Here is a 16382-nt window from a genome sequence, read left to right as displayed (position 1 = left end):
GAGAGCACCAGCTGTTCTGGACAACTGTGTGATCATGCTCTCTATAGCCCCTGCAAGACCTTTAAACAGGTTAACATTCACAAGGCCGCACGCCCAGAAGCATTACCAGAACACGTACTCAGAACACTGACCAGCTGTCTTGTGTCTTCACTGACATTTTCAACCTCTCCTTGACCCATTCTGTAATACCTACATGTTTCAAGTAGACCACCATAGTCCTTGTGCCCAAGAACGCCAAGCTAACCTGTCTAAATGACCATTGCCCCGTAGCACTCATGTCTGTAGCCATGGAATTATTTGAAAGGCTTGTCATGGCTCACATCAACACCATCATCCCAGACACCCTGGACCCACTCCAATTCGTACACCATCCCAACTGAAACACAGAAGACACAATCTCTGCTGCAGTCCACACTGCCCTTTCCCACCTGGACAAAAGGAACACCAAAGTGAGAATGCTGTTCATTGAGTACAGCTCAGAATTCAACACCATAGTGCCCTTTCAAGCTCATCACTAAGCTCAGGACCGCCACGCTGACCCTCAACACCCTTCAGTGGTGCGTGCTTAGTCCCCTCCTGTATTCCCTGTTCACCCACGACTGTGTGGCCGCTCATGACTCCAACACCATCATAAAGTTTGCCGACAACACAACGGTGATAGGCCTGATTACCAACGACGAGACAGCCTATAGGGAGGAGGTCAGCGACCTGGCAGTGTGATTCCAGGACAACAACCTCTCGCTCATCGTCAGCAAGGCAAAGGAGCTGATCGTGGACTACAGGAAACAGAAGGCCGAGCACAGCCTCATTCACATCGACAGGGCTGTAGTGGAGCAGGTCAAGAGCTTCAAGTTCCTCTGTGTCCACATCAGTAAGGAATTATCATGGTCTAAACACGCCAACACAGTCGTGAAGAGGGCACGACAACGCCTCTTCCCCCTCAGGAGGCGTTATAGATCTGCACCATTGAGAGCATTTTGACAGGCTGCATCCCCGCTTGGTATGACAACTGCTTGGCAGCCAACCCCCTTTTTATTTACACTTTTATTTTACACCGGCTCAATGCACACTCACTGGACTCTACTCACACATACTACACTGACACTCCAACACACACACACATATATATATATATATATATATATATATATATATATATATATATATATATAGATATACTGTAGATGTCACGTACGTCGTATAAATCGGACCAAGGCGCAGCGTGGTATGCGTACATTCTTTATTATATTATAAGAATGAACACTGAAAAAACGAACCAAAACAACAAACCGTGACACTATACAAATGAGTGCTGACAGGCAACTACACATAGACAAGAACCCACAAACACCAAATGGAAATGGCTACCTAAATATGATCCCCAATCAGAGACAACGATAAACAGCTGCCTATGATTGGGAACCATATCAGGCCACCATAAACATACAAATACCTAAAACCCTAGACATACAAAAACCCTAGACAATACAAAACCCCTAGACAATACAAAAACTAGCGTATCCACCCTAGTCACACCCTGACCTAACCAAAATATAAAGAAAAAAGAGATATCTCAGGTCAGGGCGTGACAGTAGATTACCTAAGACTACACACGCTCACATACATATTGACACCACACACACATACACACACTTACACATAGAGACACTTTCACACTCTTCATATACAGTGCTGCTACTCTGTTTATTATTTATCCTGATTGCCTATTCACCCCTACCTACATGCACATATTACCTAACTACCTCGTACCTCTTCACATTGACTCAATATGGGCACTCCTAGTATATAGTCTCATTATTTTTTTCATTGTGTTACTGTTTCCTTTTGTGATTCTTAGCAAATTTGTATTATTTTTTAACATTTAACATTTTGCCTGGATTAGTGCCTGGATTAGGATCTGCGCCGCTTCCTCTGTGAGGTAGGGTCGCACTCCACGGGTGTTGTAGGGGAGTGGTATTCAAAGATGTGGAACTGCAGTGGGATCGCAAAATGTAAAAAATCTAATATATAAATCAGAGTACAGATTATTGCATGGGACAATATATAAATGTTTTATTTATTTTTAACCTTTATTTAGCTAGATAAGTCAGTTAAGAACAAATTCTTATTTACAACGACGGCCTACCGGGGAACAGTGGGTTAACTGCCTCATTCTGGGGCAGAACGACAGATTTTTACCATGTCACCCCGGGGATTCGATCCAGCAACCTTTCAATGTAAAAATCTAAAGTTACAGATTTTAAGGTTGTGACATTAGGTTTGGGGTGTGGTAGGGTCGCAATAAATTCTTTGTGAAAAACATGTAGACCTTAGAAATTCTGTCGCAAAAAAAGTTGGGTCCCCGCTGAAAACGTTTGAATACCATTGTTGTAGAGCATGAACCTGCAGGAGCGAGTCACTGCTTTGATGTTTGCAGAGAACAACCGGGTGTTCCCAGGGTCACACCAAGGTTCTTTGTACTTTGGGATGGGGACACTGTGATGGAGATGTCTTGGAGCGGCCAGGCCTTCCCCGGGGAGGAACGGCAGCTCTGTCCTGTCAAGGTTGAGCTTGAGTTGCTAGGCCCGAGATATCTGCTAAGCACGCAGAGATGTGTGTCACGACCTGAGTGTCAAAAGGGGGTTGAGTGTCATCCGCATAGCAATGATAGGAGAGACCATTTGTGGATGTGACGGAGCCTAGTGACCTGATGCATAGAAAGATGAGGAGATGGCCTAGAACCGAGCCCTGGGGGACACCAGTAGCGAAAGCGTTGTGAAGACACAGATCCTCTCCACGTCGCGTGGTACAATAAGAGCGATCTTATTGTACCCTAACCCAATGCAATCCAAGAGTATGCAGAGCCTGAGATGCCCAGCCCTGAGAGGTTGGGGAGGAGGATCTGATGGCTCACTGTGTCAAAGGCAATGGATAGATCTAGGAGGATGAGAACAGAGGAGGGGGAGTCAGCTTTGGCAGTGCAAAGAGCCTCCGTGACACAGAGAAGAGAAGTCTCAGTTGAGTGACCCGTCTTGACTACTTAGGGTCAAGAATATAGTTTTGAGAGAGATAGTGAGGGGGTTGGTCAGAGACAGCACACTCAAGTGTTTTGGAAAGAAAATAAAGAAGGGATACTGGTCTGTAGTTTTCAAGTGTTGGTTTCTTGAGGAGGGGATTCAGGCCCGTTTGAAGTCAGAGGGGACACAAACAGTGGTCAGGGATTAGTTGATGAGAGAAGTGAGGAATGGGAGAAGGTCTCCAGAGAAGGGAAGAGGGGATTGGGTCGAGCAGCAGGTTGTCGGCGGCTGGACCTCCACTAGTTGCAGGATTTCATCTGGAGAGAGAGGGGAGAGAGAGGTCAAGGAGTAGAGTAGTTCTGTTTGAGTGAGACCAGTGGACTTAATAGGCTGAGTGAATGAGGAGCGGATGTCGTCAACCTTCTTTTCAAAGTAGTTGACAAAGTCGTCGGCAGAGAGGGAGGAGGAGGGGGGTGATTAAGGAGGGAGGAGAAGGTGGGTTAGAAGCAGAAGTTTATGATTTAGAGTGATTGAAAGTGGCTTTAGCAGCGTATACAGAAGAAGAGAAGGTAGAGTGGAGAGAGTAAAAGGATGATAGGTCATCCAGACGTTTAGATTTCCTCCATTTTCGCTTAGCTGCCTGCAGCCCTGTTCTGTATGTTCGCAATGAGTCACTCATCCACGTAGCAGGAGGGGAGGGCCAAGCTGGCTGGGAGGAAAAGGGACAGTGTGAGTCATAGGATGCAGAAAGGGAGGAGAGTAGGGTCGAAGAGGCAGAATCAGGAGACAGGAGGGAGACAGATTTAGTATAAGGGAGAGATGATCGGATAGAAGAGGAGAGAGTAGTGAGAGAGAGAGAGAGAGAGAGAGAGAGAGAGAGAGAGAGAGAGAGAGAGAGAGAGAGATTGCGACGACGCATGACCATCTGGGTAGGGGCTGAGTGGCTAGGGTTGGAGGAGAGGTCGACAGAAAAGGAAACAAGGTAGTGATCAGAGACCTGGATGGGGGGGTTGCAGTGACTGCATTGTTGGAAAAGGGTTCGTAAGTAAGCATTTCACGGTAAATCTACACCTGTTGTATTCGGCGCACGTGACAAATAACATTTAATTTGCTTTGATTTAAAAGATAGAGGGAAGTAGTTGGGGAGAGATAGAGAGAATGAGGAAGCAGGTATGAACACACAAGGGGGAGAGTTGGTGTGAACAACATGAATGAAAAGGATATGAATGCACACTGCACCTCTTGGCTGATAAAGGAATTATCTCAAGAAAGCCAAGCTCTGCTATGCACCTAGAGATGTATGAGCTAAGATCCCTATCTTCAAGAAGGGAAAACTTTGAGGCGTACCTTCTTCTTATGCACCGCAAGGAATCCATGTAGTTTCTCTGGGCGAAGGTAGCTGTCGCTGTGCACAGAGAAGCGCACGTCCAGCGTCTTCAGTCCTACGTCTGTCAGGCTGAATACGTTGATGGCGCCTAATCTGACGGCCAGGTGTTCAGACAGGAAGCCCCTGAACATATCCTGTCGACTCGTCTTGTCCACCTGGGACTCAATAAAATCCCGGGCAGTGATGCCTGCAGAAGGGAGAAATAAAAAACAAACACACAAAACACACATACACACACAGAGAAAGAGAGAGACACACATACACACGTTCACTGAACGTTCACTACTCACTGACAGGCAGAGTGGATCAAAGTGTTCTCAGTCTTGGTTCTATTATCAAATGTCATCTCCAAAACTCCTCTAGATAGACATACGCTGGCTACACGTCAGTTCACTCACCCATGAGGTGAAACTATTTTACTTCCTGTTATTTCATTATTTCCAGCGAGACCTGACTCTTTGGTTCTGGTATAAACCATTTGACGGCCTCACTATTAAATAGATTTAGAGGTCAAAGCATTAGCTATGCGTCTCCTCTAATAATATCGGAGAGGGTGGAAAAAGTCATCTTTAATCTATACAAAGTGAAAATGATTCCCTAGTATGCCTAATAGCCTTGTAGTCTATTCATACAATGGATTTTCAAATGTCAAGGACTAACCTGGCAGTGTGAAATTGACCTTAACAATTGGGATATGCCCAGAGAGAGCCACAAGACCAAGACATTGAACTGCATTTGTTTTTGTGAAAAAGGCACCACATGTTTGACACACACTGCTACTTGAAGTGATAGGGACTATTGGTTGTATAGATGTGTGGTAAAGTACATGCCTTACAGCTTGTACGGGAGACCGTGAGACCCACATTCAACGTCAAATGCTTTGATCTTCAGGAAAAGCTTAAAAAGCAACCTGGATCCATTGGGTTTGCTAGCTCACAGTGGAGCCTCAGGAGGATCAATTCCAGATCCTGAGACTTTATAACTCATTTCTTCTTCTTTCTCCTGTTTAAGTTCACTGAGCAGACTCTGATTCCACCTTAATTCATTTGACAACCTCATCCACTCTAATGTCTGAGTTTATTCAGTCATAATAACTTGGCAGTTATTGTCTTTCTCAAAGCAAACACATTTCTTGAAAGCTACACTCTATATCTCTCCAACAAAGGAACGAAAGAAAAGGAGAACAAAAAACAGATGCTTGGTGTGGGTGGAAAGACAAGTGACAGAGAGCGAGAGAAAGGAAAACAAATGGACAAAGTAACTCATGTTGACAGGTTCAGACTCCAGAGCTGGTATCAACATAAACTTTGTTAGATAATCTTCTCCTATAGAGCAATCCTGCTGTGGAGTAACAGCAGCAGCAGTAGCATCAATGTAGTTGCTGAACTGTGAGTGGGTCATGACTTGACTAGGGCCTGAAGCTTTAATTTATCCCGTGACCTGACGGGAGAAACTTTTGGCCCAAACTTTCTCCTGTCAAGTCACGTACTGTAGTCATAAAAAAAAAAAACAAGACTCTGTCTGAAAACCTCACTAGCTGCCAAATTATTACTTCTTCTGTTCTTGTTTCCTGAATTCCTCTCCAAGCTCATTGGATGACGAGGTCCAGAGAGAGACCTTGAGTCCTATCCTCCAATGCGCTTTGAGAGGAATTGAGGAAACAATAAGGATAGAGGAAACAAGGATTTGACAGCTAGTATTCTTTTCAGACACAGCCTTTATCATGAGGGCCCTGTGTTTTTGCTAATCAAGTCACATGACCTGGATTTGAATCATTATTTTAAGCCTTTTCCCAGAAATTAGAATTAGACCAAAAATGAATGAAATTGTCTGAGGATGGTGCTATGACGCAAATGAAAAGGGGACAGTTTGATGAAAAAGCTTTAAATAAAGGTTAAACCGTGACATGATTAACCAAAACACAAGGCCCTATCATAGACTGTAGATTAGATTAGAACGACACTGTCACGCTGCTGTAGCCTACCTGTGAGACGCAGGGAGGCTGACAAATGGATTGCCTGGTCCTCCAGCTCCCGCACGTGAACTGTGACCCCCGAGACCACGTCCGGCCACACCCCATCCGACACGCCCACTCTGAGATAGTAGCTGCCCGCTAGGGTATTCTGTCTGATGGCCAGGTGACCTGTACTCTTGTCTAAGGTGAAATACCTGTTGGTAGAGCAGGAACGTTGTGGAAAACTTGAATGACTGGGTAGTATTCATTACGGCATGCAATGGAAAATATAAAAAAATATATATAAATAAGGAAATACGTGTCTATTATTGGAAAAGGCCAAGTAGTTCCTCCTTGTTCAAGTCCATATGAATGAAACAGGAATGTGTAAAATATGCAATTGGGATTTTTATTTTACCCCCTGACTGTGATGGATGCTAAATTGTAAACAATCACGGAGAAAACATTCTTGATCTTTTTTTCCCCCACAATTCCACCAGTTGACAGGATACAAATGCATCCTCCGATTGTTCTGAATATGATGGCCATGTTCAGCATAGTAGCAATCACTGTTGATTATATTTCTTCATCATTTCAACACATAGGGAACGTTCTTTAGGGGTTGAGGCCATCGGATCAGATGTTCATGTTGAATAAGCACTCGCTGACCAAGTATGAAATGGTGTTGATTTTATATGATATCCTCCAATCCCTTCCATCTCTATTTGTATATATTATAACTGTTTAACTGATTAACTGTCCTGTACATAGAGATCTCCTGTAACATGTTGTCAACGGTGTCTTCTTACTTATAGACAAACATAACACCTACTTCATTCCTCTTGCATCTAAGGTGTAGGTCTTGTTGTCCCAATCATCAGGATCAGGGGCATAGACCTTGCCCAGTGAAGTAGTCTGCATCTTTCCTGTACAACGCACACAAAGACATTGATTTTTGTCTGAAAACAAACCCAACGTGATAGAGGCCCCAGGTCGCTTATCTTTAGCCCTTTTCTTATTTGCTGTTCTGTGATTCTGCTGTTTATGTTCTTCCTATTCTGTTCATGAGTGTGAAGTCCCACTGTCTGGGTTGAATAGACTCCCAGTACTTGAGCTGCGAGGAGCACTGAGGGCTTAAGGAAGTCAGGGCAATCTCAGTATGGATTATGTTATTATCGAGTCCCAGCGCCAGGGTAAACAATGGGAGCCTGTATGAATGTATGTGTCATGTTGCTGCAGTGTTTCATACAATTACTGAAAACTAAACTGAAACAGCCAGGTCCATGATCAGAATGTTAATTGGCCTAACAATCCCCCCTGAGGAACACCACAGATCTCGTAATGTTCAGGTCAACATTAGGGCCAGATACAATTAGTAGAGTGGAGAGCGTGTGGGGGGTAGAATGTTGTTAAACCAGAAAGAAGGATTTGCAATCAAGAATCATGAAATGCTGAAAAGAAATTGTAATATTAGCCGCAGGTGTTTCAATTACGCATTCAGACAACAGAATAGATACGCAGAAAGAACCTTTCCTACCTTAGTCAACTCTTAGTCCGCATCCTCCCTGCTGTGCTAACTTGGGTAAAATCCTGGACCCATATTCACAAAGCATCTCTAAGTTGGAGTGCTAACATATGATAGATTTTACCTTTTAAATCATAATGAATAAAAGGGGGAATAAAAATCTGACCCTAAATAAGCACTCCTACTCTAAGACTCCTACTCTCAGACACTCCTACTCTCAGACTCCTAATCTCAGACACTCCTACTCTCAGACACTCCTACTCTAAGACTCCTACTCTCAGACACTCCTACTCTCAGACTCCTAATCTCAGACACTCCTACTCTCAGACACTCCTACTCTCAGACTCCTACTCTCAGACACTCCTACTCTCAGACACTCCTACTCTCAGACTCCTACTCTCAGACTCCTACTCTCAGACACTCCTACTCTCAGACACTCCTACTCTCAGACACTCCTACTCTCAGACACTACTACTCTCAGACTCCTACTCTCAGACACTCCTACTCTCAGACTCCTACTCTCACACTCCTACTCTCAGACACTCCTACTCTCAAACTCCTACTCTCAGACACTCCTACTCTCAGACTCCTACTCTCAGACACTCCTACTCCCAGACTCCTACTCTCAGACACTCCTACTCTCAGACACTCCTACTCTCAGACTCCTACTCTCAGACACTCCTACTCTCAGACACTCCTACTCTCAGACACTCCTACTCTCAGACTCCTACTCTCAGACACTCCTACTCTCAGACACTCCTACTCTCAGACGCCTACTCTCAGACTCCTACTCTCAGACACTCCTACTCTCAGACACTCCTACTCTCAGACACTCCTACTCTCAGACACCTACTCTCAGACACTCCTACTCTCAGACACTCCTACTCTCAGACTCCTACTCTCAGACACTCCTACTCTCAGACACTCCTACTCTCAGACACTCCTACTCTCAGACTCCTACTCTCAGACACTCCTACTCCCAGACACTCCTACTCTCAGACACTCTTACTCTCAGACTCTTACTCTCAGACACTCCTACTCTGACCCTAAATAAGCACTCCTACTCTAAGACTCCTACTCTCAGACACTCCTACTCTCAGACTCCTAATCTCAGACACTCCTACTCTCAGACACTCCTACTCTAAGACTCCTACTCTCAGACACTCCTACTCTCAGACTCCTAATCTCAGACACTCCTACTCTCAGACACTCCTACTCTCAGACTCCTACTCTCAGACACTCCTACTCTCAGACACTCCTACTCTCAGACTCCTACTCTCAGACTCCTACTCTCAGACACTCCTACTCTCAGACACTCCTACTCTCAGACACTCCTACTCTCAGACACTCCTACTCTCAGACTCCTACTCTCAGACACTCCTACTCTCAGACTCCTACTCTCAGACTCCTACTCTCAGACACTCCTACTCTCAGACACTCCTACTCTCAAACTCCTACTCTCAGACACTCCTACTCTCAGACTCCTACTCTCAGACACTCCTACTCCCAGACTCCTACTCTCAGACACTCCTACTCTCAGACACTCCTACTCTCAGACTCCTACTATCAGACACTCCTACTATCAGACACTCCTACTCTCAGACACTCCTACTCTCAGACTCCTACTCTCAGACACTCCTACTCTCAGACACTCCTACTCTCAGACGCCTACTCTCAGACTCCTACTCTCAGACACTCCTACTCTCAGACACTCCTACTCTCAGACACTCCTACTCTCAGACACTCCTACTCTCAGACACCTACTCTCAGACACTCCTACTCTCAGACACTCCTACTCTCAGACTCCTACTCTCAGACACTCCTACTCTCAGACACTCCTACTCTCAGACACTCCTACTCTCAGACTCCTACTCTCAGACACTCCTACTCCCAGACACTCCTACTCTCAGACACTCTTACTCTCAGACTCTTACTCTCAGACACTCCTACTCTCAGACACTCCTACTCTCAGACACTCCTACTCTCAGACACTCCTACTCTCAGACACTCCTTCTCTTAGACACTCCTTCTCTCAGACACTCCCAGACACTCCTACTCTCAGACACTCCTTCTCCCAGACACTCCTAGACACTCCTACTCTCAGACAATCCTAGACACTCCTACTCCCAGACACTCCTCTCAAACATTCTTACTCTCAGACTCTCCTACTCTTAGGCACTTCATGAATACCAAAAGTTGACTGAAAGTTGTCTGACACTTGTCTTAAAGTGAGGAACTCACCCCTCCGGCTGTGGACGTAAATCTCCTTCTCTCCCTCCTGGTGGGCATTGTCGTTTTGGTCGCCCACAGTGACGGTGAGTGTGTTGGTGACCGTCATTGGCGGACGACCACTGTCCGTCATGACCACGGGCAGGAAGAACTCCCTCTGCCGCTCGCGGTCGAAGCGGTGCAGTGCCGTGAGCGTTGCCGTGCCATCGCCATGGTCTTGAAGGTGAAAGTCAGGGGCGTAGAGGCGAGGGAGAGAGAGGGAGAAGGGAGGCCCGTTCTCAAGGGAGTCCCTGTCGATAACGTGGAGCAGGGTGGAGGTCTGGTTGAGCCACACCACCTGTGGAGCAGGGCTGTTCTCCCAGAGGACAGGGTTATAGGTCACCTCCAGCTCTGGCCCATTGTCATTTACATCCAGCAAGCTCAGCTGGACCGTGGTGCTACCCGTCAAGGCTGGACTACCCCGGTCTGTCGCTAGGACAACCAGCTGGTACTCTGCCACGATTTCTCTGTCCAACGGGCAGGTCACGGTCATGATGCCGTTTCCGTCCACTGTGAAATGTCCGTACGGGTCTGACTCTGGGGAGATGCTATAGATTATTTCCCCATTCAGGTCAGAGTCTGAGTCGCTGGCCGTCACCTGGGTGATACTTGTTCCCACTGCAACATCCTCTGGAAGAGGGGCGAGGGGGTAGGAGGTGGGGGCGAACACTGGGACGTGGTCATTCTCGTCCACCACCTGGATGATACAGTGGATGAGGCTGGAGAAGTCGGAGTCCTCCACACGAATGGTGAGGTTGAATTGTTGCTCGCCGGGCCTCTCGTAATCCAGCCTCTTTCTCAGCCTCAGAGTTCCAGACTGCTCTGCTTTGTGGCTCACCATGTAGAACCTCTCCCCCTGGTCCCCTGCCACCACACTGAAGCCCAGCAGGCCGTGAGGCCCCGAGTCTGGGTCCACAGCATCCAGCTTCAGCACGGTTGAGTCTGGAGGGCTGCTCTCAGACACACGAGCCCCGCACCACTTGTCTTTGAACCGGGGGGTATGGTCATTCAGGTCCGTGATGATGATAGTGGCGGTAGCCGTGCCCATCATACCCTCTCCATCCTTGGCTTCAACCACCAGCTGGTGCCGCTCTGCCACCTCCCTGTCCAACCCACCGGTTGCAACTGAGATGGTGCCTGTACTGGCGTCAACGGTGAAGAAGTTGGCGGCTCCTGCGTCATGCACGTTCTCGATAATACGGTAGGAGAGGATGGCGTTCTGACCCACCGCCGTGTCATCAAGGTCCGTCGCCGTCATCTCCATGACGAAGGTACCTGGGGGCGAGTTCTCGGCCACGTTGCCGTGACAGCCGTCGGGCACGCAGACGAAGGAAGGCGCATTGTCATTGATGTCCCACACGTTGATGATGACATCAGTGAAGCCGGTGAGCCCCTCCCCTTCCTCGTCTGTGGCCAGGACCACAAAGCGCCACACTGCCCGCTCCTCGCGGTCCAGTGTCTTTTGGGCGTACATTTTCCCTGTGATCTCGTCGATCACAAACTTAGACTCCGATCCCTGACCATGAAGAGAGTAGCGCACGGCGACTTGGTCTGCATCCTTGTCTGGGTCTATGGCTGTAACCTGGAAAGACACACAAAACTCATCAACATCGGTGTGTGTGTGTGTGCCTCTCTTTATAAGCATAAAGCCCATCAATCTATCTTCTCAGCCATTAGTTATGAAGTAGAAAGTAGACTAGTTATGTACATGCATGACATACAGAAGCATGGATTTGATATTTATGCTTGATAAAGATTATTCTGGGTACCTGACTGTTTGTGCATTCAAAATGAACCCCTGGCTTGTCAAACAACAAAACTATGTCTTGACTCAAGCAGAAACAGACAGGCACTCAGGCTAGAGACAGAAATATCTTGTAGAGTGATATCCATTGTAGTTACCAGCTACGTCTAGCACATGTACAGTATGACATACAGAAGCATACATTTTACATGATTGTGTGAGCCTCGGTACCTGACTGCACAAGCTGAACCAGACTGGCACTGGCACTGGCTTTGAGGACAATACAGTGCCACTGACACGGCCTGCAACGAAAACATGCGGTCTCTCCTTCACTGCAGGCCCAAACGTGTTAACCCTCGCAAGGCTGCAGGCCCAGACGGCATCCCCAGCCGCGCCCTCAGAGCATGCGCAGACCAGCTGGCCGGTGTGTTTACGGACATATTCAATCAATCCCTATACCAGTCTGCTGTTCCCACATGCTTCAAGAGGGCCACCATTGTTCCTGTTCCCAAGAAAGCTAAGGTAACTGAGCTAAACGACTACCGCCCCGTAGCACTCACTTCCGTCATCATGAAGTGCTTTGAGAGACTAGTCAAGGACCATATCACCTCCACCCTACCTGACACCCTAGACCCACTCCAATTTGCTTACCGCCCAAATAGGTCCACAGACGATGCAATCTCAACCACACTGCACACCGCCCTAACCCATCTGGACAAGAGGAATACCTATGTGAGAATGCTGTTCATTGACTACAGCTCGGCATTCAACACCATAGTACCCTCCAAGCTCGTCATCAAGCTCGAGACCCTGGGTCTCGACCCCGCCCTGTGCAACTGGGTACTGGATTTCCTGACGGGCCGCCCCCAGGTGGTGAGGGTAGGCAACAACATCTCCTCCCCGCTGATCCTCAACACTGGGGCCCCACAAGGGTGCGTTCTGAGCCCTCTCCTGTACTCCCTGTTTACCCACGACTGCGTGGCCACGCACGCCTCCAACTCAATCATCAAGTTTGCGGACGACACAGTGGTAGGCTTGATTACCAAAAACGACGAGACGGTCTACAGGGAGGAGGTGAGGGCCCTCGGAGTGTGGTGTCAGGAAAATAACCTCACACTCAACGTCAACAAAACTAAGGAGATGATTGTGGACTTCAGGAAACAGCAGAGGGAACACCCCCCTATCCACATCGATGGAACAGTAGTGGAGAGGGTAGCAAGTTTTAAGTTCCTCGGCATACACATCACAGACAAACTGAATTGGTCCACTCACACAGACAGCATTGTGAAGAAGGCGCAGCGGCGCCTCTTCAACCTCAGGAGGCTGAAGAAATTCGGCTTGTCACCAAAAGCACTCAAACTTCTACAGATGCACAATCGAGAGCATCCTGGCGGGCTGTATCACCGCCTGGTACGGCAACTGCTCCGCCCTCAACCGTAAGGCTCTCCAGAGGGTAGTGAGGTCTGCACAACGCATCACCGGGGGCAAACGACCTGCCCTCCAGGACACCTACACCACCCGATGTCACAGGAAGGCCATAAAGATCATCAAGGACATCAACCACCCGAGCCACTGCCTGTTCACCCCGCTATCATCCAGAAGGCGAGGTCATTACAGGTGCATCAAAGCTGGGACCGAGAGACTGAAAAACAGCTTCTATCTCAAGGCCATCAGACTGTTAAACAGCCACCACTAACATTGAGTGGCTGCTGCCAACACACTGACACTGACTCAACTCCAGCCACTTTAATAATGGGAATTGATGGGAAATGATGTAAATATATCACTAGCCACTTTAAACAATGCTACCTTATATAATGTTACTTACCCTACATTCTTCATCTCATATGCATACGTATATACTGTACTCTATATCATCGACTGTATCCTTATGTAATACATGTATCACTAGCCACTTTAACTATGCCACTTTGTTTACATACTCATCTCATATGTACATACTGTACTCGATACCATCTACTGTATCTTGCCTATGCTGCTCTGTACCATCACTCATTCATATATCCTTATGTACATATTCTTTATCCCCTTACACTGTGTACAAGACAGTAGTTTTGGAATTGTTAGTTAGATTACTTGTTGGTTATTACTGCATTGTCGGAACTAGAAGCACAAGCATTTCGTTACACTCGCATTAACATCTGCTAACCATGTGTATGTGACAAATAAAATTTGATTTGATTTGATTTGATTTGAGGTTAGAGAAAGAACTCTGAGACACACACCTGAAGCACAAAGACCGGCGAGCCATCTAGCTCCTCGGTCACTGAGCCGTAGTACTCATTCATAGAGAAGACTGGAGCCTCGTCGTTCTTGTTGACCACATTGACCACCACAGCGGCGTAGTCCTCCCACTTCCCATCCGATGCCAGCACCAGCAGCTTGTACCTCTTCTGCAGCTCGTAGTCCAGAGGCTGGGCGATGAAGATGGTTCCCACTTCAGGCTCCATGTCAAACACCCCTCCGGTGTTGCCCGATGTGATCTGGTAACGCAGCTTGGCGTTGGCACCTGTGGTGGGACCAGGGAGGGAAGAAATTGACATTCTGGAAGGTGGAGTTCTGGATGCTGTTCTTAGAGTTAGGGCAAGTCTGAAATTGCACCCTATTCCCTGCATAGTGCTCTAAAGTGTACTATATAGAAAATAGGGTGCCATTTTGGACAAAAGTACGTAAGTAGCTTTGGCAAGAGCCTATCTCTTGTTTCTGTAGCGTGGGGCAGCTTGATGTACTGTACAAGTACACCCCCTGGACAGGATGCTGGTCTAATGCAGGTCCTTTTTGGACATACCTCATTGTTAGCTAGCATTATGTGCCAGACTGTTCCTGCATTCAACAAGTTGATGTTATTGTTACCTTGTTAACAAGACAATGACATGTTGGGTAGAGCAGAAACAGACTCTGCTGTATGTAAACAGGTGGTAGGACTCCATTCCTGTGTAAGGTACACCTGCCAAATTGAACTCCTGCCTATGTCACCTTGAGGGTTTGAGAAATGGACCAATGAGGAAGTAGATATCTGAACTTCTCTGCTGTGTCTCCATGGACACCATCCAGTGGGTTTACGTTACCCAGATAAATTAATCCCCTGTATGTTTCATGGCTCCCCTTTCAATCAGTCTGTTGTGTTAAAGCCCAATGTAAATGCTAGTCTAATCTCTGCTATTAACACAAATCAGCAGACAAAGCGCTCCCTCTGGGCTCTCCAATAAGCTTATACTGCAGTCGAGCGGTATGTGTGGATTTTTTAAACAAGACAGATTGGGCTTAGGCTCCCAGGCAGAACTGCTAACTTTCAATGTTGGGGGCTGGTGCTTTCTGGTCGTTCATCATGGCTTGGTTGAGGCTAGTGCTACATATACTACAAGCTAAGCCGCACCGACCCCGCTTGCGATAAATGCTTGATTAACAAGCCAAAACATGGCCGATAAAGGGATATTACGCAGAGTGTTGCTGCTGAATCAGGGATGAGCTGGTTTATCACACCAAATCCCACCCTCCTACTGTGTAGGAGTGTGTCTGTCTTTTTAGAACATGTGGTGTGGCATTACTTGACGATTAAATGGCTGTGTCCTGATGTAGCACAGGGTGGCTCAGCTCGTCTCAGCATGATTTAATCAGAACTGAATACAGATTTCTGAACATTTGTAACCCTTCACTGCCCTCACTGTCTCACTGAGTCCGGGGTTTGGGAAAATGTAATTATTTCATTGACAGTCAGTCACCCCTGACCAATGTGTAATGTCACACCAAGGACAGTTTTGGCCAGGCACAAAATGTGAAAAACAGACTTTTCCCCTCAGGTTTCAAAAGTCCCCATGAAATGTTAAACCTGTGCCAGGTTACCTTCCTCACTGCCCCAGTGCCATAACCTGCACTCCCTAGAAAATAGAAATGTTATCAATGTATAACACTGCCATGACTGCCAATGTGTCATCCCTGGTTTTATCCTCTCTCTTTCTTCCCCTGTCATCTCATCCTTCCTTCCCATACCTTCATCTTCGTCATTAGCTCCGACGGTGACAACAGCCAGGCCGACATCTGCATCCTCGTCAATGCCGACTTCATAGAGACGCTGAGCAAAGACGGGTTTGTTATCGTTCACGTCGCTGATGAAAACCCGCACATATGCTGTGTCTGCAAGAAGAACGACAAGAGGAAGGAGATTAAACGCCATGGAGCTACAACTCGGTATGTCATCCTCCGCTCTCTCTCTCTCTCTCTCCTATCATCCTAACACTTCTCTTTCCATCCAATCCCTCTTTACATCAGAGGATGTCGGCAGTCACAGTGTGAGCCAACTACACTTTTGAAGGGGAGAGAAGCACTTAACCCAATGTAATGTGCCTCACTTGACAAGGGAATCAGATATAGTGTTATTCTCGATTAGGTGTTTGAAATGACAGAAATTATTCAACCATGGTTTTAGCCGGGGTTACATTTTGGCAGAAAACAACAGTGATTAGGTA

General features: G+C 47.0%; 1 protein-coding gene across 1 annotated transcript in view; it reads right to left on the bottom strand.

The window, feature by feature from the left end:
- Window positions 1-16382, bottom strand: part of LOC139416251 (neural-cadherin-like) — a 118791-nt gene that overhangs the window by 40673 nt on the left and 61736 nt on the right. The window contains exons 16-21 of the mRNA XM_071164690.1: window positions 15907-16050; window positions 14142-14425; window positions 10125-11733; window positions 7191-7284; window positions 6389-6573; window positions 4365-4591 (exon numbers count right to left, since the gene is read on the bottom strand). Coding sequence (XP_071020791.1) covers window positions 4365-4591; window positions 6389-6573; window positions 7191-7284; window positions 10125-11733; window positions 14142-14425; window positions 15907-16050 — 2543 coding nt within the window. The remainder of the gene's footprint in view (window positions 1-4364; window positions 4592-6388; window positions 6574-7190; window positions 7285-10124; window positions 11734-14141; window positions 14426-15906; window positions 16051-16382) is intronic.

Source organism: Oncorhynchus clarkii, chromosome 1 (assembly GCF_045791955.1).
Source record: "Oncorhynchus clarkii lewisi isolate Uvic-CL-2024 chromosome 1, UVic_Ocla_1.0, whole genome shotgun sequence".
NCBI classification, from domain to species: Eukaryota; Metazoa; Chordata; class Actinopteri; order Salmoniformes; family Salmonidae; genus Oncorhynchus; species Oncorhynchus clarkii.
This window is presented reverse-complemented; position numbering and strand designations above follow the sequence as displayed.